Source organism: Arvicanthis niloticus, chromosome 16, assembly GCF_011762505.2.
Source record: "Arvicanthis niloticus isolate mArvNil1 chromosome 16, mArvNil1.pat.X, whole genome shotgun sequence".
NCBI lineage: Eukaryota > Metazoa > Chordata > Mammalia > Rodentia > Muridae > Arvicanthis > Arvicanthis niloticus.
This window is the reverse complement of record NC_047673.1, coordinates 14,550,350-14,575,475: the sequence shown is the minus strand read 5'-3', so window position 1 is coordinate 14,575,475 and position 25,126 is coordinate 14,550,350. Positions and strand designations below refer to the sequence as shown.

Sequence of the window (25,126 nt, the reverse complement as noted above, 5' to 3'; positions counted from 1 at the left end):
TTTGTTATAGTTAAAATGAGCTAGTTATACAAGGGTTGTGATGATATCAACTTCACCACTAACAGTTATCTACCTCAAAGAAGCACAGTCACCCAGTGAAAAAGTTAGAACTGTCTTAGATGTATCGCTAACTCTCCGATTATAAGAATGTATTTCAGGTTAAAAAGTAATTTCACAGTTATGTTAGTCACATCAGGTACAATGATCAACACAGGAGAATTTTGATAAAATTTCTATTTAGGTATAATATACATCTTCAACAGTTTATATAAAATTTTTTCTACATGATGTTAAGTGAACGTTATGTTATTTTCTTTGAGAATATCTCTTTTTTCATTAAAATAATTTCTAAACCACTCTATATGCTCCACCTTCTGTTTAACACTCAGATATGGGTTTTTCGAGAGGCCACAGGTCACCAGCTCCATGAACAGGCGAATTGGTCCTTGCTTGGGGAAATCCTCCAGGTACTTATCCAAAAATACATGCTCATGGAATTCTGAGCCATCATCATCAAAACCTGGGAAATAAAATAAAAAAAGTAACATGATTGTGAACGTAAAGCATCGCAGCAGTTAGAAGCATACACTGTGAAATGAGGCCTCGTTGGCCGAAGTTTAACAAACAAACGTGACTGTGAGCATCAGTTTCCAGACAGCATGAGGACAACGGGAGCGAGCCGTGACTGGAAGACCTGCAGTCTCCCCCAACAGAAGCCACCGTCACTCACCAATACTGTTAACATCTGAGGAGACTGCCAAGTATGCGATGTATACTTAAAAGTAAAATAAGACAGAATCATAAGAAGATGTTTAAGTAACCCAAGGGAAGAAAACAGGAACAATAAACACAAAAAGGAAAAAAAAAAACAAGGTCACAACTACATCCTGACTTCAGCAGACCTCTCATTTTATTCTGTCTGTTTTCCAGACAGGCGCTCACAGAACCGTGCCTGCTCACCATCCTCTGATGCTCCTGCCTCCAAATCTCAAATGCCAGGATCCAGGTGTGCACCACCACACCTGGCTCAACTACTCTAAATGTAGTTGATCCATATACAGGCCAAGCCATGTGCTGTACAGTGGATATAAAAATGAGGTCCACGACTGGGGAGCCGGCTTGCTGCACAAGTCTGATGGCCTGAGTGATCCTCAGATTGAAGATGCAACAGAGCAAACCTCTATAATCCCAGTGCAGCCCCTACAGAGACGGGAGGCAAGACAGGAGGGCTGTTGGAATCCCCTGGGTCAGCTAGCCTGCCACACAGCAGTGAACCAGACAGAACCTGTCTCAAACATGGTGAGTGGTGAAGACAGACATCCAAGGCTGTCCTCAATCTTCTGTATGTGAGCCTGCAGCTGAGCACGACAACGGCCTTCTGACTCGCCATCTCCCACGAGGGACTAAACCTGTGCTGCCATGCCTGTCTAGGAGGTCCTGGGGTCCAGCCAGGGCTTCACGTGTACTAGACAGACACTCTACTGACTGAACTACGTCCCTGAGCCCGATGATACATTTTGACCATAATTTTACTCCTTTATTGTTACTGTTAGAGTTCAATCAAATTCCCACCATCTTTAAAAGGACTTATGATAACTTGCTAGCTCTCTTCTCAGATACCACAGCGGGCTGAGATCCTCATACGCACCTATCTCCCCTCTAAGACGGACCACCTTCCCACATAGTCTCCGGAGGGCGGAAATTGTTCTGAGCTTCTGAAGTAAGGCTTACCTGCTTCATTGTTGACTGGGAACTCCCACAGCTTCCCCTCCTTGGTCCACTGTATCATCTCCTCAAATCCATTCTCAAAGGGCTGCTCATTCACCGTGGCTAACTGCTTAGCAAACTCTATCTCCCAGAGGGAAGGTGATGCTTCTACAGGGTTAAAGAAACCAGGTAAGTGAAGGGAAATGTAAATGTTTTCTTACTGTAATCACTAGCTCAGTGTCACCATGCCTGACTCCGCAAGTGTGATTCCCAGTGTCCTACACAGTAGGAGGAGCAAACTCCCAAAGGTCTCCCGCGACCTCCACACTCAAACCCAGGCTCCCACATACAAACATAATCACTAAGTGGATAAGAATGTAACTAATTGCCGGGCAGTGGTGACGCATGCCTTTAATCCCAGCACTTGGGAGGCAGAGGCAGGCGGATTTCTGAGTTCGAGGCCAGCCTGGTCATCTTATCTTAAAAAACCAAAAAAAAAAAAAAAAAAAAACCAAAAAAAAAAAAAAAACCGAAAAAACAAACAAACAAACAAAAAACCACCGACTGTTAGTTAGTTAGATCTAAAACCACAGACTGATCCTGACACAGAGATGGTGTGCGATTTCAATACTCTACTCTCACCAATAGAATGATCATCCAGAAAAAAAACTAAACAGAGAAACTTTGGAGTTCAACATCGTAAGTCAAATGGGCCTACAAGATACCTACAAAGCATTCTGCCCACAAACTAAAGAACATACATCAATCTCAGCAGCAATTTCTTCAAAATAATCCTAATATGTATTAGGACACAAAACAAATCTCAAAAAATATAGACAAATTGAAACGACACCCTCTGTTCTATCTGACCACAATGGAGTAAAGCTGTTAACTGCAGAAAGCACGAGAACAGATGGAACCAGATAACACGGCACTCATCGATAATCGGGTCATGGAAGACATCAAGAAGGAAATAAAAAAATTCCTAGAAGTGAATGACAATGAAAACACACATACAAAAACACAGCACATACTGAAGCCAGTCCAGAGAAATATAGAAAGAAGTACCTACATAAAAAGTTTAGTGGTCTCAAATTAATAACTCAATGATGCACCCAAAGGCACTGGAAAAGCAGTAACACCACCAAAAAGTAGATGGGAAGAAATAATCAAAATCAAAGCTGATATTGATATTTCAGAAACAAACAAAAAACAATATAAAGAATCAATGAAGATTTAGCCTTTTAAAAAGGCTGAGAAGCAGCCAATGAACCAGAAGGAAAAGAGAGTATTCAATTTCATAAACACATGTACGCTCTCTCCTACTCTGGGTATAAGGTGCCCAAAAGCAGGAAGCACAGGTTAGTGACCTTTATCCAACAGCAGTCAGTTATACTGCAAATGGCAGGTGAAGAATTCTTTCTAAACAAGAGTGGCAGTCAATCCATAGTCCTGGACCGTTCATCTGGCAGTACTGATCCCTCAGAATGCAGTATTTTAAGGGGGAAGCATGACCCAAATCAGCAGTTTTATTCATAAGCAAGATCTAGGACGATGAGAGGAAGAAATACAAAAATGCAAATACCCAACTGTTATACAGCCACGACGCCAGGACCTTTCCTGAAAGAAGGAATACTTCCCCACTGGGAGAAGGGCGGTTCTCTCCTTACACACCTGGTTCAGGAGCTTCATCAGCAAACTGCTTAACATCAAAGATTGAAAGTCTCTTCCCCTTGAATAGACTTTTCCTAAGATGAAAACATTTTAAAACACATCTTAGTGCAATATATTTGTACAGTGCTAACAAAACTGTGCATGAGACAATCGATTAAAGGAACCCACCGAGCACATCAGACATGTTAGCTGCACTGCCATGATTTCAGGACTCGGAAGGAGAAAAAGAACATATGCTCTTGAATTTTTGCTTCATAACACAACAAACCAGCTAAGTTAAATTTTCAAAATACTCAACTGAAAGTTCTAGAAAACTCGGTGTTGTAGAAGGTTATAAAAATATGCAAAAACAGAAGCCAGTAAACATTTGTTCTTGAGGACAGAGAACACTGCAAAGTTTAATTATGAATTATAATGCTAGAAGAAGACACAGATAAAAGGTTGTACTTTATAAAGCAATCAACCTGCAGTTTAACTCCTGTTCAGTCCCATTAGGGAGAGCCCTGCTCCCTCCATCACTTCCCTCTGTCTCCCTCTAACACACCGGATAGAGAGGCCTCTCTGTCCCAATCTTACTTTTTAAAGTTTCTCTTGTGCTGCTTTTTTACTTCTGTATTTTTTGAGCCAGAGCACCTGTGGTGGCCTGAATGGGAATGACCGCCACCGCTGCTGTATTTTAACACTTGACTCCCAATTGGTGGCCCTGTTTGGGAAAGTGGTGTAGCCTTCCTAGAGAATATGCATCACTGGGGGCTGGCTCCGAGATCAATGGCTTGGCCCCACTTTCAGTTCCTTTTCGATGTTTGGGGCTTTGTCATTCAAGCTGTAATTGCTCAACTTCCTGCTCCAGCTGCTATGCCTCTGCCCTGTCATGATGTAGCTCGAAGCCCAAATAGAATCTTTGGATAAGCTGTCTTATTAGCAAATGCAAACAACTACAATTTACCACTTCAAGGCAATATGGAGACTTTTATTATGATCATTAAAACCTATGTGCATTTTGTGTTTTTTTAGACAGAGTCTTACTATATAGACCAGGCTAGTCTCAGCTCAAGAGCCAACAGTACCTCCCAAGTTCTGGGGTTACAAGTATGCATCACTGGGTTGGTCTTATTATTTTTGGGACAGTCTCACAATAGCCTCTGTTGAATTGGAACTCACTGTAAAATTCAGAGTGGCCTGCAACTCATGGTGCTCCTCCTGCCTCAGCCTCCAGTGTGTTGAATTAGAGGTACAAGTCACCATGCCCGGCCTTTTTACCTAATTATCTCTCTTAAGGAACGAAGAAAAGGAACTGTAACTATACATACAAAGGGCATATAGATGTTCAGTGTTAGAGACATCCAGAACGAAAGATAATGCTTCTTAAAAACTCATCTGTTCAGAATCCGGATAGCACAAATTATTCTCAATGAAAGATCATTATTCAGTGTGGGTAAAGTGAGTCTTAACTCAGTCTGATTCACGGTTCTCATGGATGCAGCACTGTTAAACCCAGAAGACCTCTCTCCAGGAAATGGCACAGTAAGTTCCAATTCAGCCTGGGCATACCTTTCCACCAGCACTGCAAACTGCATTTGTTGTGGACACAGAGGTCCTTACACTCAGAGAAGCACTAAGAGACCCAGGAATGTTAATCACACCGGCATGTCTCCTCAGTGGAGGAGATGAAATCAAATACCTGCCTTCCATATGGAAAGCTGAGAGTGGATTTTGTTAATGACTTGGTGACCTATTTGCTACCTGTGGAGGCAGACACCACGCACCTTTTGCTATAAATGGAGACCACCTAAATTCCCCAGAATGATTATCCCTGACTCTTCCCTCCCCAGCCCATTACCCATCCTTAGGGGAGACTTCACATGGACTTTATGGCCTGCTGACCTCTCTGTGGTCAGAGATCACATTAGATTCTAGGCCTTGTAGCTATAGAACTCACCCTTGTGGTCACATGTGCTCTGTAACATATGGAGTGTCTATGTAGTCACACCCTAAGCTTTATTGCACACCTGGAATTAGACTGATTGTTGCCTGGAAACCTTTTCCCAAATTGTACTGTGTTTTCCATATGTAACAATGAACTACCTGGCATCAGTCCCTGAAGTCTGATCCAGGCTTAGTCTGCACCAGGTTTTCATTTTTACCCCTTTGCAGATCACTGCTTGCAGTGGGACCTGCAGGGAACCCCACATGTACTATACATAGGAAAACTTACTAAGTGATGAGTTTCAGGTTGAATTTCAGTGCATACCTGTGCTGGCTAGTTTTATGTCAACTTGATCCAAGCTAGAGTCATTTTGGAAGAGGAACCTTGATTGAGAAAACACCCTAAGCAGACTGGCTGGTGGGCAAAGCTTGGTGCGTTTTCTTAATTGATGTGGGAGGGCCCAGTTCACCGTGGCTGTGCCACCCCTGGGCAAGTGGTCCTGACTTAAATAACAGCAAACCGAGCAAGACAGGGTGGCCAAGCCAGTAAGCAGCATTCCTCCATGGTCTCTGCTTCAGTTCTTGCCTCTAGGTTCCTGCTTTGAGTTCCTGCCCTGACTTCTCTTAGTTATTCTGTAACCTGGAAATGTAAGATGAAATAAATCCTTACCTCTCCAAGTTGCTTTTGGTCATGGTGTTTTATCACAGCAATAGAAGCCCTAACTAGGTATCCACAGTTATCATTGATCTATCAGTAATAATACACAGACTAAATTAAGATTACAATTCGAATTTAAAAAATCTATATAAACAAAACCCAGCAGATTATAAAGCCTTAATACCTTCTTCTAAAATCAGTAGGTTTCTCCTGGTTAAGAGAATTGTCCATTTCTTCGTCAAACTGAATCTGGTGCTGTGGTCTTGTTCTAACTCTCACCGAAGCAGATTTGGCAATTTTCATATTTGATATTATATGAGTGAAGCTGAAAGAACAAGGTCAGGAGATTAGGAATCTTAGCTGCACTAGAGCTGCAGATCTCTCTTAACAGGAGACATGCCACTTACTTCTTATTTCACTTTTATGCTCCAATGAGAGCGTAAAGGTTTATGAGTAAATAAAGCCAATGCTTACACTCATATGACACAGGCATTAAGGTGCATGTCTTCAATTTTTAAAATATACTCAAATCTTTATTTGAAAAATGAAAATGTAAGTTATTAATTATTAATATCCACAGAAACTGACAGGAAAATACAAACAAGTATATTTGTACCTACAACCTGCATTGCCGGCTACATTAAAACTGAAAGTGAGTTCTATTTGCTGTCATATAGGATGAGTCATGTGACAGTCTAGGTCTGAGTCTACTCTTTGATGCTCTGTGCTTCCTGGGAACAGGAGGTTCAGCCCATCCTGCAGAGAGAAGCCCTGCCACTCTCCATGACCTCGGGCAGCAAGCAGGGAAATGACAGAAATTAACAAAGAGATAAAAGGTCACATACACGGGACTGGAGAAATGACTCAGCAGTTAGGATACTTGCTTGCTTTCAAAGGAGACCTGGGTTCTTCTGTTCCCAGCACCCACATGGCAGCTCAAACCTCATACAACTTTAGTTCCAGGGGGTACACCACCCTCTTCTGACTCTGCAGGCTCCTGCACACGCACGGTGCAGATACATACACTCAGACACAAACATGGAAAATAGGTTTTTAAAGGAAAAGAGTATGATGAAACACTTGACTCAAGCCTAAGAGAAAAGGAGCCATCGCACTGTGAGCAGACCCAGCAGACTGTTTAACTGAGGAAAACTAATGTTCTCAGAGAAACCATCCTACTCAATTACTTATTTTAATTTTCCTTTTAAATAACAGTACTGATTTTGTCATTTCTCTCTCAGGGGTAAAAAAAATCTTTGTAACTTCTTAAAAGAAGAGCTAAGCCATTTGCTTCACTCAAACAGGAGCTGGAGAGATGGCAGAGCAGTTAAAAGTACTTGCTGTCATGGGTGGATGTCTTAGATTTTATCGTTATGTGGGGTGCGCATGTTTGCAGGCACAAGCATGACACTGCATGTATGGAGGTCAGCAGACAGCTCGTGGAGTGAGTTCTCTCCTTCAGCCCTCAGGGCTTGGAGGAATAAGGCCATCAGCCTTGGCAGTAAGCACCTTTTCCTTCTGTGCCATCTTGTTGGCCCATGAGGGGGATTTTATAAATAAAGCAACACTGTTGCACTTCTGACCCACCGACCTAATCCTGCGCTTCTCTCTAGCCTTCTGAGCCCGGGACTCCTCCTCCTCGTGTTGCTGTAGCTGCTTGAGCAGCTCTGACTTGGTTGTCTGCTTGTCGAAAGGGAGAGAATCTGCAACAGCCGAAGCCGCTGCCACCAACTCAGGACTCAGGAACTCATTTCTAAAAAAGAAAACGAAATGGAGGAGAGGCAGAATTGGTTAGCACATCACTAGTGCAGTGAAAAGAGAACCAACGTGGGGAGGAAACCCCACTCAAAAATCGTTCGGTTTCCAACAAAAGCAAGAATTTTCAAATAGTCAACACTGTTTCAACACTGTTTTCTTTTGTTGTTTGTTTGTTTTGAGCAGGGTCTCAGGGGGCTGGCCTGCAACTTACAATCTCCTACCTCAGCCACAGAACTGCTAGTATTACCTGTATCCATTATACATACTTCACATATAAAAACATCTTGCTTTAGACACTAGTAATACAGAAACTGTGAAACAGGAAACTCTAAGTTCATACACACCTGCTGATACATACCCTGGGCAGCCAGGCACGGTGTTTCACACTATCTCTGTACTCAGAAGCTGAGGCAAGAGGACCACAAGTTCAGGGCTAGCCCAGGCCACACAGGGAGAGCCTGTCTCAGGATGAAGAACTGAGAGCTATGGAGATGCTTCAGTCAGTGAAGTAAGTGCTTGCTGTACCTCTGAGAACCTGAGTTCCATCCCCAGAACACACGAAAAATCTGGGTGTGGCCCAGCACACCCACTCAGTCCTGGGAAAGCATCTGCCATGAGAGCGTTGTAGCCTGAGTTGGACCCTCACAGAAAGGTCCTTTTCTGTGATTTTAAAAATAAAGCAAACACATATACGTCAATGTGAACTGAACTGATGGCACCAGTCCATCCAACTCCTATGCTAGTCATTAAAAAAAAAAAAAAAAAAAAAAGAACAAAAAACCCCCATCTTCCCTCTGCTTGCACTCTCTTGAGGGACTTGTTCCTGGTCCCCAGCCTCCAGTCTGTACACATGTCAAAGCAACCTAACAGCTCATGTAGATATTTCTGCTTCTAGCACCAGCTACGGTCTGAGCTGAGAGCCAACACCAGCCTCTGACTGAGTCTTAGGGCAGTGAGTGAACCTCAGATGACTTCAGAGACTTCCATGGCCTCAGACATCATGCCGCCCAACGTGGTCTTCTCTGCAGGCCCACACTCTGTGAGTATGAAAACGGTTATTTTATGAGAGTGTGTTTTAGGGTAATCTGTAATGCAGCCATCCTAGCCATATTGGTGAGCTCAAGTGCAGACACTGGATTCTAAGAGAGAGATGGAGAGAGGCGGGAGGAGAGAGCTCGTCAGGTGTAGGCCTGTATCTCAGTGGAGATTCCCCGGAAGCTGAGACAGTGCTTGCCGTGTCTGGGCTACAAAGTAATTACATGGGTAACCATGAAAGAGTGGGATACTCTCTTAAAATAAAAAGTCAAGTGCCAGGGGCTAAATAAAATTATTACAAGAAGCTTTTCTTCACACTCAGAACAAGTGCACCCCATTCTCCAGTCTTGCCCACAGCCTCCTCCTGAAGGTTTCAGAAGGTTCCCAGATGTTAAAGATGCATCTGGGCACCTGCACACAATCAAGGTAGCCAGCATCCTAGCACAGAGGGCTCATGAGCTTCTGTGAGAAGCTACTGACAGCTGCTGGCCGCTGGAGGGACAGTCGCTTGTCTTAAGTGTCACCGTTGGTGTGCTGACCATGCTCAGTGGAGTGCCTCACACCCAAGAGTATATGGGCTATATAAACTGGACTCCGTGGGTTACTATAAAATAGGGTATGAGTTTAGGAGGGGATGGGAGATATAGATGGATCTAGGAGGAATTATAGAGAGGACTGAAAGACAAATATGTTGTATGCACATATGAAATTCTCAAAGACTCAATAAGATCACACTAAGATGATCTTACTGAACCTTTCAAACAGGTTCTCTCATTTCAGTCATTTAAATAATTTCAACTGCACATTTACAATAACAAGTCAAACACATCTTGAGTTTTTAAAGCCCCTCTCTCTCTCACCTGTTGCTGCTTCTGAGACAGTTCCCTATGTAGCCCAAGCCAGCCTGGCATTCACACTGCTGCAGTCTGCAGAGTTCACCCTGAGTTTGGGATTACAAATATGTGTGCCAAAATGTAGTCCATGACAAGTACTTAGATATGTATGTGTATTTTTGATGTTTTGTTACTGTTTTTCTGAGATAAGTTCTCCTATGTAACCCAGACTGGCCTCAAATTCACAACACTCTGTTTCTGGTTTCCAAGTGCTAGGATTAGAGGAAGATGCCACCATGCCTGACTACGAATACTGTCTTGTTCCTTAAATATATAAATATAATATGTATGCACACACATACACATATACACATCCTTAAAGTAACTTTAGAAACCCTCTACTTCTGCTGCTTCATTTTCTCAGTGTCTCTTAAGCACTATGATTTCATAGACTGTTTACTATAAGAAAAGGCTGATTGGAACACCATAGATTAGTCTCAAAGAACATTCAAATTGGAATTCAATTTACCTCTTCCTTGGAGGATCTTCTGGAGCTTTCTGAAGCCTGGCAATGGTAGACTCCAGACTGGCAGAAAGTTTCCTGCCACGCGGCTTTGTTGTATTTACTGTGTTCAGTTCAACTTTCATGTCCTTAATAACATCCAGCAGGTCTTTTTTCAAAGTCTCCTTTCCCCTGCCTTGTTTCTCTGCTGCCTTCTGGGAAGTTTCACTGGCTGGAACCGATTGGTCATCTTTCTTGCTACAGATCGATCTGCTAGTGCAAAAATCTCTTTGGATATAATTTTCTGTCCTGAAATGACATATTAAGGAAGAGAAGAAAATGCAATTCAAGAATAATAAAATAGTAACAGAAAAACCTGCTTCTACATGTAAAAGAGCTTCATGTAAACCCTCTCCACCCCCTTCTGCTTCCCACTGTTATTAGCAACCATAATGGAAGCCATTCATCCTGTATTAGCATACACTCTGGCCCTTGCTTAGACAAGACTTGTGTACAACTTTTCACACCCACATCAACTCCAAAGGTCAGCATTATCCTCCTCTTACAGAGAAGGAAACTGAAAACCACAGGAGTCAGGAGTAACCATTCAGGTTCAGTGACTTTCCCAGGGCTAAGATAAAATACCATGACTAAAAGCAATAAATGGAAGAAGGAAGTGATTTGGACTTATGATTCCTGAGGAAAAACAGCCATCAGACAAAGAAGTGTCTCAGAAAGAGGCAGGCATGGCAGCAGGTGCAAATGCAAGCCAAGGCAGAGAGAACAAACTGGAAGTGGCACAGGCCCTTACTCTCTCAAAGCCCGCTCCCAGTGACATACTGCCTCCCCAAACAGTGCAACCAACTGTCTTCAAATATTTGGACTTGGAGAGACATTCTCATTCTAAACCACTAGATTCCACTCCCTGGCCCCTACAGCTCATGGCCATTTCGGAATGCAAAAATATATTTAGTCCAATTTTTATTAAAGTTCTTTAGTCTTTCATGGTTTCTACAGTGTTTAAAAGTCCAAAGTTTCTTTGAGAATCTTTGGTGAAGATTGAGAATCTTTGAGAATCTTTGGTGACCAAAGTTGTCTTATGCTTAGGACTCATAAAAATCGAATTAAATCAAATCTAATCCAATGCAACCAAGGCAGGAGGAAGACAGACAGAAACCTGTGGACTGCCATGACACCCACAGACCTGCCCTCCAGCCCATGGCACAGGCAGGCCATAGACACCTTTTTGCCACCACCCCACACAGCACAGATGAAAGATGTCGCCCAAGGACCTACCAGCCGTGTGACCAGCCTGCAGTGAGAGTCACCACTAAGTGTGAGCATGTGGTGGACAGACAGGAGAGAAGGAGAAGCGGAGCAGCTTGAGCATTCTGAAGAGAGATGGAACTGGAGGCTCGACGGTGGGAGGAGCTATGTGTGGCCAGCCCCACCACTGGGGCCATGGTGAGATTCCAGCCCAATCTGCCAATGAGAGCCATGTCTGAGTCCGTGTCTATGCAGTGGCAGGGGTAGGTGTTCATGTCCATGGCTCATCTTACTAGTAGAGAACATGGGGACTCCCTGGTCGGAACAGCCAGGACCATGTGGTTGTCCAGGAGCTGTGCAGAACTGGCCCTGCTCCTCAGCAGATTCTGTGCTCTAGAGGGCTGGCTCCAATCTCTCACAGGTGAGAACACTTGGGATAACAGGCCCCATGTCTCACCTGGGCAGCACAATGGAGCTGCTCCTGGCATCGGGCTGTGGGTAGGCAGGCCCTTCTACTCATCTGCCATGGGGTGGCACAGATGCAGAGGTGGTGCGCCCCCTGTCCCCCAGCAGTCGGGAAAGCTGCCACAGGGTTATGATCTCAGGAAGGCTAGCCCTGTCCCTTGCTCAAGCAGCACTCAGGAGAACGAGCACTGAACCTTGCCTGGGCAACACAATAGTGCTGGACCCCAAGGACAGAGCAAGGGAAGAGATGGCTCAGCCGCTCATCTGCCATGATGTGGTCTGGGGGATGCCCTCTGCCCCTTGTCTGTGGTCACCTGAGGCTGTTGGAAGAGCTGACCCCAGGGTCATAACAGGGAGTAAGCTGGTTCTGGCCCTTGCTGGTTGCACTGCTTGGGGGGAACAGGCTCCGCACCTTGCCTGGGCAGCACAGTAGGGCTAGCCCTGGCCCAGGGGGTGTGGGTGAGCCAGCCCTGAGGGTGAAAGATCAATACATTACTTAAAATTTAGCTCCACGTAAGTTCTTAGAACAAGGGCAGAAGGTAGCCAGAATCTTTGCCAAAACATCACAGGAATGCCCTCTGGCCCTGCTGCCAATATTATTCTCCTCTGAGCTCTGGGGCCAGGCCTATACAGTCCACATTGTATTCAGCATTACTGTCTTCCAGGCTCTGACTGGAATGACGTTTTAAACTTGCTTTGCAGCAGTTAACCTGTTTTCTAGTCTAAACTTCCAAAGTCTTCCGTTCTTTAAAAACACATGGTTAGGTTCTTCCCAGCAAGAACCCTCCTTTGGTATTAGATACCAAATTTGAATTAGATATATTTCTGTGGCCAAAAGCAACTTTATTTTTGCCTTATGATTCCACAGAGATTAGAATTAGAGTCCATCATGACAGGGATGCATGGCAACAAGCAGGCATGAACCCCCACATTTTCAATGGTAGGGGGAGCAAACTGGAAGGAGGTGAGGGCTTACCTCTAATGATGGACTTTCTCCAGCAAGGCTGCACTACCTGAACCTCCCTAAATGTCACCACCAACTGGGAATCATGGCTATTAGTTGTTTTTCTCCTACTGTGTTACAGAAGGAAGGATTACTGGGCTTAAGGATCTAAAGGGATAGATGTGAGTCTGTCACAGTGGGACACATGGCAGCAAATACCAGTCACAGAGGCAGGAACAGTTTAAAGGTTACATTAGAGCTGCAAGCAGGAAGCACAGAGCAACCTGGGACTAGGTGTGAGTTCTGAAACTTCAAAGCTGTCCCCAGTTCCATACTTCCACCAGCAAGGCCAAATCTCTTAAAATTAGCCAAACAGTACTAACAACTGGGGACCAAGTATTCAAACATCTGAGCCTACAGGGGACATTGTCACTCAGACCACTCACTATACAGGGTCACCTAGCTCAAAGTTCCTTAAGGCCTGAGCCACACCGGCATGCCATAAACGTGTACAGCTGAGGTACTATCACCTAGCTCCAAGTGAGGCCTAGAACTCCGGTACTCCCCAGGCTGGCTGCCTTCCTCCACTCCTCCTGGGGTCAGTATATGTGCCATGATACAGAAGATTGGGAAACATTAAACAACACAGTTAATAAATGGCAGTTTGCTATTCTCAAATTTAGATCAGACTGACTGCAAAGTTCTTGTTCTTAACATAATGAATGCCTCTTCAAGATGTCATAACTAAGCAATGTGAAAATAATCAAATTTCTATTCATGAAAGGATGACTTACAAAAATGTTTAGGTATTATCAAATGACTTTATGACATTTAGTCAACTACTATTTGTAATGTTAAAGTTCCTTAGACTGATTAAATGTAGTATAGCTACATTTAATCTGTGCTACATTTAATCAGAGCAAAACGAAACCACTGTAGAAACCGGGCAGCTCCCAGAACCAGAGCAGGTTGAGAACGTTAACCAGCAAGGCAATAAGACACCATTTACAGAAAAATGGAAGTGAGCCAGAGAAAAATAAATTAACTGCCTACTGCTTAGCCAATCACCACGTGACTACAGCTACTTATTTAAGGGACCACAGTTCTCCTGAACCAACCAGAGCTTGTTGCTATGAGTTAGCCAACAAACAAGGTGCTCCTTTGGTCTCTCTTGGGCCTGGTGCAGGTGTCTAGTCCAAACCCACAGCCTCGGAGAACTGTCCTTAACAGTAAGCTAAACAAAGCAGGCAGAGAAGAGAATCTTGACATGCTTAATTTGGACATGCTTATTAAAAGAACACAAACTGTTGTATCTAGGCAAAAGATTTCCTTCTCTATTTTGTGGGTGCTAGGTGTGAAACTCAGAGTTCCATACATCTATACTACTTTTAAATGATCCAAATACCTACTTTTTAGGAGATAAAAGTCTTTGCTTGGTATTTGCTGTTGAACTTTCAAAACTCATGCATGTGCTGGAGTGGTAAGTGCTCAGCAGCCAGGATAGAAATACATCTGTGGAATTCTCAAACATGGAATAAACATAACACTTTTAAAATTAAAGAATAGGTATAAATACGGTGTGGAAATTTTTCTACTCTGTGCTGGGCACTATATGAGGCACTGACAATTCATTAGTAAATACAAAGTCTACGGTAAGGCAGAACATTGAAAGCAGATTCAAGCCTGATTCTCTATTTAGCCTCATTAGACAAGTGTCTTCCAGAACAATCAGCTGAAATAGGTTTTCTTTCGTGAAATGGTTTAAAACAATCACTCTCTCTGGTTTGCCCATCGTATTGTACGTCAGGATGGATGTATCAGCAGTGACAAAGCAGCCCAAGTAAAGGATGATCTCTGCTCCTGAGACTGCACAGCTGAAAGCATCTCCTGACCCTTGACTGTGTGAATAGGATAAGGGGGCTCCTGAGATTGCACAGCTGAAAGCATCTCCTGACCCTTGACTGTGTGACTAGGATAAGGGGGCTCCCGAGATTGCACAGCTGTGGTGTGGCTCAGCCCTTAGCACACATCTTTAATCCCTCTGGCTGGAACAGACACGCCCTTAACACTTGCCCTTAATCCTAAACAATGAAGATAAAGTTAGTCTGTAGAAGGAAGCATCCATGTTTGAAAATAATATGCCCAACTCTCATGAGAAGAGAGAGGAAAGGGGAGCTACTTAAGAGAGCAGTGCAGAGTGAGAGAGAGAGGAGGCAGTTTTACCAGGATAGTTATAGAGAGACATGTTGAAGACAAAACAAGAAGAGGGAACAAGCTAGACACAGGGGAAGACAGAATGAGCCAAAGAATGAGAAAGAGCCAGAAGATCAGAAAAGATTGCCAGAGTTAGTTTGAGGCCAAGCAGCACAGTTTAGTCAGAGACTAAGAGAGAAGCCAGATTGAATCAGTCAGCTTGGAGATGAGTTTGTGCCAGAACAGCTGAGCTGAATCAGCCAGCCAGAGATCAGAGAGAGCAAGGAAGGTTGAGCTTATTCAGCAGCAAGTCTCAGAGAATGAAAGCATTCTAGGCCTAGATAAGATTGTATGGAAGCTAGAGGCTTCCAGGACCAGGCTTAGGACAGCAGATGGAGGCAGTAAGTCTCCAAGATGACAATTACATCAGTGAATAAAACATACGTTTACACTTCATCTTCTTCATTACCTGGCTTTTCAACTATAGTTGCCTCCAACAGCCTGCTCCACGGCTCACTTGGTTTATCATGTGATATGGTGAGCAGTCATAGTAGGGTCCAGCAAGCAGTTTCTAGCTTTAGGATGCTAATGGCTAGGGTACTGTTTCTTAGTCTTAACAACATACAAAAATTATCTATTCTACTTGCTAAAATGTAGATTCTTTGGTCCCACTACATAATCCTGACTTAGTACTTTCAAGGAGGAACTAAAAATTTTACATTTTAAACAAGTTCCCAAGTGATGCTGATGCTGGCACCACTAGTTTGAAGACTTCTTTTGAGTGGCTATGTTACTTAATCCTTACGATCTTACAAAAATACATTCTCATTTTACAAAAAGAAGCTGCTGCTCCAAAGGATTTGGGACTTCTGAACTGCTACAGTGTACAGGCAATGGATTAGGGAGATTCCCAGTTTTCACATTTGGAATGGCGCTTAGGAATTTGCATTTTAATTAAAACCCAAGGTAATTCAGCTGCAGTTTGTTTTCTGAATTAATTTATCATTAATATAATTATTATATTTTATAATATAACCATAACAATATGATTATTATAACAAAATAATTTATTATTATAATAAAATAATAAGTTATTATTAATATGTATAAAATTGTCAAAGTTGGCAAATGGCAGCACCAGGCTTGGAACACTTTAATGCAAAAAAAATTTTTTTTCCCCAACTCTGAAATTATATAATTTGCTTATGAAAAAGCCTGAGGCTACTTCATCAGTCACTTGAGAATCAGAGTGAAAAATAAGTTACAAAGGAAGTATTGTGATCAATACACAGAACTCTCATAATATCAATATGGACAATTCAAATTAGGAAAAATCCTCTAACAGTTATTACTCTTTTATTTTTGAAAGTTAATGTTGAAGGTACCTTGACACATGAAAACCAGAACGAGTCACACATATGACCTCTACCACAACGTTTCCTCTCAAGGCTGCTGTGACACTACAAAAAGATAATGTGTAAGACAGGAAAACCATGCATGCTCCCTAAAATAAAATAATAAAACAATTTTCCTAAACACTCATCTGAGCTTCTTTTCCTTGAGAATATCTCATGAGCTTCTCCTAAGTTCATGTGAGTAGCTGATCATTTGTCTAGCAAGCAAGAAACCCTGATTTCAAGTCCCCAACATCAACTCAAAACCACCACATGGCTTCCCTTAGAGATGTCTCCCACTTCACACTTTTCACCCTTCACAGTGTAGGCTCCTACAACAAAAGGTCATTTTGCATTTTTAAAATGCTGACATATTTTAGAATCTTTCTCGGACATCTTCCTCCTGTCAATTCTTTAGGGCAATCAGCAGAAATAGTTGCTCTTTTTGAGCACGCTATTGCTTTATCGTATGCCACACCCTATTTACTCTATTTTGTGCACACTCCTTCACGCACTTTATCCTTTCCATCTCCACTGCTATCTTGCTTCGGCACTGTTGTAGTAGGTGTCGAGAACAGGAGTGCCCTGAAAGAATAACATGAACCTCTTCAAACTTCGAGATGTCTCTATTTGCTCTCCTATAGTTATCTGTTGAGAGGATGAACTCTCTGCTTACCTATGCTACCTTCACTATACTTGAATTACCTCCTCGATGGAAGTATACTACTGTCCAGAATGGCAGGACTGTTGTTCGGAACTCAACATTAGTAACTGATATAAACGCACTTTAAACAAGGCAGTAAGGAATAAAGGAGGGACGCATTAACGAGGCTATCAAAAATTCTTGGGAAGCATAGAAAATGAAAGAAACGACCTCTTTTTTTGGAGTCTGTACAAAGAGAAGTAACACCAAGCAAGATGAGGGGTGGGCATGCAGCAGAAACAGGACAAGAGACAAGACAGGTTGTTATAGCTGTTAGCCACACTCATGTCATCCAACAAGCTGCCTTGTCTTTCTACGATTTCTTTTTACCCATACTTAAAACAACCGCTTCTAAGAGCCTACGGTTACAGTACCAACCCCAGGCGGCCGGAAAAAAAATACCGCTGCATGTCAAGGAGAGGGAAAGGGAGTTCTGGAAGACCGGCGGGGCCAACAACTCTCAATTGCCTTACCTGACAGCTCCGGACTGGGCCGCGGATAGCACAGCCACCGAGACTTCGCGGTTTCCACAGGACAAAGGGAGGCCCGAGAAAGGGCGAGGGCTTATAAATGCCAGAATTCTGTGGAGCATCGTGTAAAAAACTCAAGCAAGAGCACAACCGGAAACGCAAACTCAAAGGAGCCCACAAATGACCTAGTTCGTCCCTCTGCCAAAAATGTCCCCCGAGATGTTTTCCGCCTTCACTTCCCTCTCCTTTTGAATTCCGGCAGGAAACGGAAGCCAATAATTATGTTCCGGGATCTTTGGCCGGCTTGATCCTGCTGTTTCCTCTTTGGATGGAGATCGAGATTCCTTACAGTTGCAGATCGTAGAAGGTGAGCAGGATGATCAACTGAACTGATTGGAGCAATAGAGAACTGACAGAACCCCCTGTCCTGCCCTTCCCTGAGGGACGGAGTGAGTCTGCAGAGCTCGTCTTTTTTTACAGTTTACTCCTGGTCAAGGTCTGGGCTAGTTGTTTCCAGGTTCTTCACCTCTTTTCCGATGAATTGAAAGTAAGCAATCCCACAGGTTTGCAAAGTAAGCAAGGTAATTTTATTTGAGTCAAGCGATAGTGCAAATTAAAGAGGGACTTGCTGTCAAGATTGACGGGGACACAAGAGGGGAAATACTAAGGGGTCATGATTGTTTCTGGAGCCTTCTTTTATGAGGACTGTGGGTGAGAACTCCTGGAAAGAAGTTGTGGCTGCAGAGACTGATCAGCTGATTAGAACCGTAGTACTCTGGAGAGATTGGAATGTTGCGGGTCCAGAAATTAATTTAATTACCTTATTTTGGGCTGGTTCTAGCACTGCCTCAACCCTGACAACCATTCCTTGCCACCTTTGTGTTGGAACTAACCTTTTGAATCCTAGGCCTATAGACCTATAGAAAAGCTTCTCCATCTTGCTGTACTTACTTCTCCGATATACCCACCAATGTATTTTAACCTTGTCTTGATTTATAATTTACCTTGTTCTGTAAAACTATAAAAATGTAATGAAACTGCTTCCATGTTTGAATGTGGAATTTGAGTTAATCAAGATCTGTGTATCTGAACCATGGTCACTCAAAATGGCTCTAGAATAAAATACCTCTTATTCCATTTAAGATGAGAGTTCCAGGGTTTCTGTTTGTTTGTTTTTAACATGGACAATTATAGCACAAGGATGTGGGGATCCGAGACAGATCCTGTTTCACTGGATGAATCTTTGAATGGAAACTGAGTACCTGCATGGAACCATTGAATACAGACCATCTAGTGTTATTTTCTGAGGAACATCCTCATAAAACCTGATCCTCCCATGGAACTGGGGTCTGGCAGATATAACGATATTTGTGATATTTGTGTCTCTCAACCTGACTCTCAGACTGTTGAAATAACGGAACCCAAGAATGGGATTTCCTTAGGAATCTCACCGTAGGAGACAGAAGGTGCACCAGCCAGAGGAGTAACTTGTCTCCCTGAAAGGGATTTCAAACAGTTCTGACGTCTTATCAAACCATCTTATAGGGGAAAGGTAAAACTCAGATAATGGCAAGTGTGCCCACACCCCGAGAAGGACTGCTGAGATGTGCTCATCCTTCTATTTAAACTTTGATTTACCTCAGGACCCTAAAGGTGGACTGGAGACATTTTCTAGATTTCTGTCCTCCCTTCCCAATGTGAGCACATTAAATACATCTTTTTTTTTCTTTCTGCTCTTAATTTGGTTCTTTTAATAGGCTCATTGGGGAAGGGTGGCCAGACCTGACTTGGTGCAAATTATGATGCCCAAGCTACTCATTAGAAAACAGTCTGGGACAATAAATAAATAAATGAATACATAAATAAATATTCTTTAAGAAAAAACCAAATCACTCTCCACTCAGCCATTTAGAGAGAAAGGGACAGACAGACAGACAGACAGACAAATGGATAGAGAAGAGATATAACCTTGGGACAATAAATAAATAAATGAATACATAAATAAATATTCTTTAAAAAAAAAAAAACCAAATCACTCTCCACTCAGCCATCTAGAGAGAAAGGGACAGACAGACAGACAAATGGACAGAGAAGAGATATAACCACCGTAAGTCTATATGGCAAATGTCACCTTTTAACCCTTTGTGTCACTAAGCATTTCTTGCACCCTAAAGAAATAAACTTTCTGTCTTTTATTTTTTTCTCAACTGGGTACACTTAATTTCATGTAATTGTGTCATGGGTCTATGATAATTGTCTTCAATATTTTTTGTTGATTCCATATTTATTTTGTGCCCAAAAGATTTTTAAAGCAAACTGTAGCTACTTTGGTTACCTTTTAAAATTCATTTTTGTTATGCGCTAATATTATTTTTTGGCATGCCCAATTAAAATACATATGAAGATTCAAATAAAAACATTGTAATCATATAGTAAGGCCTGATAAATACACATTGTTTATGAATTTGAGTCCTCTAAACATCTTACAACCTATAAAATGACATCTTTGGGAATATTAAATGTTTCAGCAAACATTTAATATTGAACTGGAAGCTCAGACATCCCCCTAGCCACTTGGGGCTTCTGATGCCCTTAAGCCAGTTGTTTTTCAACCTTGATAATGATGAGACTCTTTAATACCACTCCTCATGTTGTGACCATCTCCAACTATAAAATTATTTCGTTGCTATTTCATAACTAATTTTGCTAGTTATGAATCATAATATAAATATCTGATATGCAGGATATCTTATATGTGTCCCCCATCATGACCCACAGGTTTAGAACTATTGCTTTAAGCCAACAGTCTAAGAAAGGAACAACAGTGTTAGGAGAGGTGACTGATGCAAATTACCAAGGGAAATAGGGTTGCTTTTCCACAATGGAGTGTGTCCCTTGGTGCCATTACTTCCTGTGATTAGAGTCAATGGGAAACTTCCTTCTACAGATGTTTTCTGAATCCCACCGTGTAGCAGCTACTGCTCTGGATCCATTACATTTCATAGACTTTATGGAGATGATGGAATTGCTCTGTGTGTGTCCTGCCCACAAGTCACAAACCACAAGCTACAAGCTGCTACTCAGCTCCGGTTGTGACTAGGTGTGGCTAGTGCAATAGAGCCTGGATTTTCAAATTCATTTTACTATATGGAAATTAAGCAGTTACACATCGTTAAGAACTACCAAAAGGTAGAGAAACATCTGTTAAAAGCATTAAATCCTTGCACTTGTAAGTTTACAACTTCAGGTAGCAGTGATGTAGTCATGCCAACAACAAACAAATGAGGACATGAACACACATAGCATGCTCAGTGCTATAGAAAGTATAGAGTAGAATAGATAACAAGATGTATAATGTTTTAAAAGAGGCTGTCAGGGGCTGGAGAGATGGCTCAGTGGTTGAGAGCACTTGCTGCTCTTCCAGAGGACCCAGGTTTGATTCCCCAAACTCACAAGCTTTTGTAACTGCAACTCCTGGGTTTCAGTGTCCTTTTCTGGCATTCATAGAGACTGAATGCATTGCATGTGATATCCAGGCTTCTGCACACACCCAGACACAGAACCCACTTCTTCAGAATTCTAACAAAGACTGAAGACCGGCAGCTCTCTGGGACTTCCCTGGGACTCCAGATTGAAACTGCTGAGACATCCAGCCTTGTAGGTTGGACAACTAAATACCAGATCCTTGGCCTTTCCATCAGGAAACAGCCATTGCTGGCCAGACCACAGCCTGTAAGTCATTCTTATACATTCTAGAGATCAGTTTTGTTCCTCTAGAGAACTGGGAAACACACTTAACAGTCTCCTACAGGTTTTGCTATTAAATAGAGAATACTATTTTAAACCATACGTTAAATAGCTAATCTATACAACCTGCCTGGGCATGCAAGCTCTCTGGCTTTGCTTGTCTTCTCTGCTCCACAGAAGGGGAGTTCCCACAGAAGACATAGATAATCTTTGTGTCTCCACTATTGTAATCAAAATACAAGAGGAAAGGAAAAGATTTTATGCACCGTAGGTTTGGGGCAGCAGAGTGATGGCAGACCGTGATTGTGTCAAACCTTCTGAATAGTAAGGTGAAGATACAAACAAAAGCCCAAGCTGATGGCTACTGACCTTGGTAGCTTTGGGTTGAATTGCAATTTCCTGACTGAATGGGTGGGTCTAATGGCCTGATCTGATAATCAAGGGCTAGGGAAATCCAAAGGAGACAATAGGTTCCTATGATAGTCTCACAACCTTTTCTAACTCAATAGGACCTATTATAAGTAAAAATTTAATCTAATTGTGGCTGTATGGATATTCCTCTTTTGAGAATGTATACATTTGCTTGTAACATTTATTTTGGCGACAATTTGGTAGTGTAAAAGATATGTGAGGTGTTCTGTTTTGTTTTTGGCAAAGTCTTGATAAGAAGGGCAGACTCTCCCGCCTCATCATTCCCTGTGCTTGGGTGTTGGGTGCATGCTACCATGCTAGGCTTATCTGGCAAATAGTTTAGTATGACAAAGATCACTGCTAGCTCTGTGTCTCAAACAGCACTTATTAGCATATTCAAAGTAGTCTTGCTGTTGAATTTAAGAAAAAGCTTGGTCATAGGTATGGATGGGTCTCAATGAGTAGTAATTAAATACTTTTGTTTTTAAAGCAAGGAGACAGCCTTTTGATACCGTGACACGATGCTGTCATTGATAATTTTGAGGGGTCACATTCATAGCTATCCTGGGATGCATGTAGCCTATGGGTTTCAGATGGATATGCCTGCTAGAGAATAATCCAATGCAGGTATACCCAGATACAAAGCAAGATGAGTGGGGGTGGAGAAGAGACTCACAGAGACAGAGCTCCGTAAGTCCTGGTATAATCTATCAAACTGATTGCCGTGACTCATTTTGACAGAATTGATGAAAGCCTGTCTCATGGTAAGGAATACATCACAGCTCCTGGGCTTCAGCAAGACATGGAATAGGTACAGTAAGAACTTGCCCTTGTTGGAGTCACAAGGCCACAAGATTTCAACAGGTGGTTACCGCTCAGTGATCTAAGTCAGGATCCTGAGCTTCTTCCCGTGGCCTCCAGCCAAACCACACTAGAGAAACATGCTCAAACCAAGCTCCAGGGAGTCTACCGAGGTACCCCGATGTTTCCTGGATCCGTGCCTTTTCCCTTGTCCATTTCTCTGACCAGTCTAGAGTTGCCAATAGTTGCTTACCATCATTTAAACTCCTTGTCTGTCTTGGGGGATTTTCATAACACTAAAGTGAGTCCTGCATGTTCATAGAAAGCAAAATCCAACCTTGCCTGCTCCTATGTAGAGACGGCTAAAGCTAGAGACCAAGACTGTGGCATTATAGCTGCCACTCAAAACCTGTCCTTTGGAAATGACAAAACCATGCAGGATGGCATGGGATGCTTATCATGCAAATGTGGTGACGATCATGCCCAGCTTTGGAAGAACAGAAACACGAATGGAGCAGTGGTACAGACTGACATACAGAACTCTATAGGACTTGTCAAATGGCTCTGTGACTCAGGCAGGACTCAGGACCATGTTGCTGTCACACTCAGAGGAGACACACCAACTTTCAGAAAGTGTCTACAAAGTGTCTACAGTGTTAGTGCAACTGAAACCTCTGCAATGTCATCACCATGTGGAAAAGTATTAGAAAGCCCCGGTAGGTGTGACTCCCACTGCCAAAGGCCTTTTCAATGACTCGGTAAACATGGGGGATTGGGCTATCGATTGTTAGGGCTCCTTGGAATTCTGAGATGTTCTCTTCTAGGTGACCAGAGTCCAGAACCAGCTGGATGAGATTCTGGGAATCCTTTCTCAAAAAGCTGCTTGTGCATCCAGAGCAGAAGGCAGAGCTGCACACTAGTACCTGAGTGCAGCATCCAAGAAGTACCAGACAGAGCAGAGGAGCAAAGGAAACGCCCTGGACAAGAGGTGGGAGCAGCTGAAGAAGCTCCCCAAGAAGAGCCAAGCACATCAACAATGCTCTGTGTTCTTCAGTATCAAATATTTAACTTAGATTTAATTCCGTATGTGAAAATAAATACACACATGCATCTCCTTAGTGTGCAAACGCGTGCTTGTCTTTTATAAATGTTAAAAGTATATGCACACCAAAGAGTTATTTTAAAACAAACTTATGGCTTATTATAAGTAAATGTTAGATTTGTATATATGTTTTATCTCCCTAAATACTTGCAGTTATGTAAAATCTTTTTGAGTAAAGAAGATTGCTGCTGGAAAACTTTTGGGAGCCTTGCTTTCTCCTCTCTCTCTCTCTCTCTCTCTCTCTCTCTCTCTCTTGCACTTTTTTTTGAGACAGGGGTTCTCTGTGTAGTCCTGGCTGTCCTGGAACTCACTCTGTAGACCAGGCTGGCCTCAACTCAGAAATCTGCCTGTCTCTGCCTCCCAAGTGCTGGGATTAAAGGCGTGCGCCACCATTGCCCAGCTTCTCTTCTCTTTTTAAGAAGCTTTTATCTTAGAGAAAGTGGGGCCCTCCTACAATCTTAAGGGACCCATATTCTAAACCTGCTTGACAGATGAGCCTGCTAGCCAACTCTATTCTATTGGCTGTTCTAAAAGCTTTTAAAAAAAATCTGGCTTTAAATAGTTGATGAACTCAAAACATAGTGTGGGAAGTAAAAATTACATGCTAACTTAGCTTTTGTCGACTTGACACAAACTTAGACATGGACTCTGGCTTGTAAATGCAACTAAGTTGCTTTTGATCAACTCATGGACACACACAGACACACACAGACACACAGACACACAGACACACACACACACAGAGAGAGAGAGAGAGAGAGAGAGAGAGAGAGAGAGAGAGAGAGAGAGAGAGAAGCAATCTAACGCATATGGGATAAGTTTCCACATCCAAAGGTTATGTCTTGTCAGAACACAGCAGTGCTTACTTATCCACAGTGTGCTTACTCTGTGCTGGCAAGGCTGCATGCCCACAGTAGAGACAGCATTTCCTGAAAAGTCTTCAGTGTTTGTTAGCCACTCCTTTTCAGCAGGTTGCTGGGTCCTATTCTACATGAATTATGAATCATTCTATTCTGTCCACCATTAATTATTATTATCATCATTATTGTTGTTGTTGAGAGAGGATATGAATTCCAGTTCTGGTCCAATGGAACACATCGTGAAGTTTGACTGTGAACTCTCAGGGAGGAGAGATATGTTTTCCTCTGATGAAAAGGCAGTGTGTGAGAATGGTCCCTTCTTACCTGGATAATGCATGTAAGGCTGCACTATGAGGCGGAATACCAGCTGTCTGAGGATCACTAGGGAAAAGGCAGTCTGGAAACTCTGACCCAGACATGACTGACCTCTGGGTCTTTCCTACTTCTCGATATCTTCTATATACAAATTGATTATGTCACCTATAGTCAAATCTGTTCTAAGATATATGAGAGGAGAGGCTTTTCCAGTTACAGCATACTGTTTCCTACTGTTGATGCATCCATAATTATTTTACCATTATATTTTATTCTTTAAAACTGTACATTTAAGGCTCATAAAATACACATGGGGTCCGACTTTCCTTCCCCCATTTTCACAAGAGCCATAAAAAATTTCCA

The 25,126-nt window shown here is 42.6% G+C and overlaps 1 protein-coding gene across 3 annotated transcripts; it reads right to left on the bottom strand.

The window, feature by feature from the left end:
• Nucleotides 1–217: 217 nt before the first annotated feature.
• Nucleotides 218–17,770, bottom strand: Mrps31 (mitochondrial ribosomal protein S31). Of its 3 annotated transcripts, none has more exons than XM_034519815.2 (7): nt 17,531–17,770; nt 10,121–10,402; nt 7,557–7,718; nt 6,150–6,290; nt 3,382–3,455; nt 1,732–1,875; nt 218–520 (listed from the first exon to the last, which is right to left on the bottom strand). In XM_034519815.2, the coding sequence occupies exons 1-7, from the start codon at nt 17,647–17,649 to the stop codon at nt 291–293; spliced, it is 1,152 nt and encodes a 383-aa protein (XP_034375706.1). In that variant the 5' UTR covers nt 17,650–17,770; the 3' UTR covers nt 218–290. The 3 variants fall into 3 exon arrangements, with proteins under 3 accessions (XP_034375706.1, XP_076770011.1, XP_076770010.1); XM_076913896.1 differs by lacking the exon at nt 17,531–17,770 and adding an exon at nt 14,177–14,274; XM_076913895.1 differs by lacking the exon at nt 17,531–17,770 and adding an exon at nt 11,390–11,655.
• Between the last annotated feature and the right edge of the window lie 7,356 nt (nt 17,771–25,126).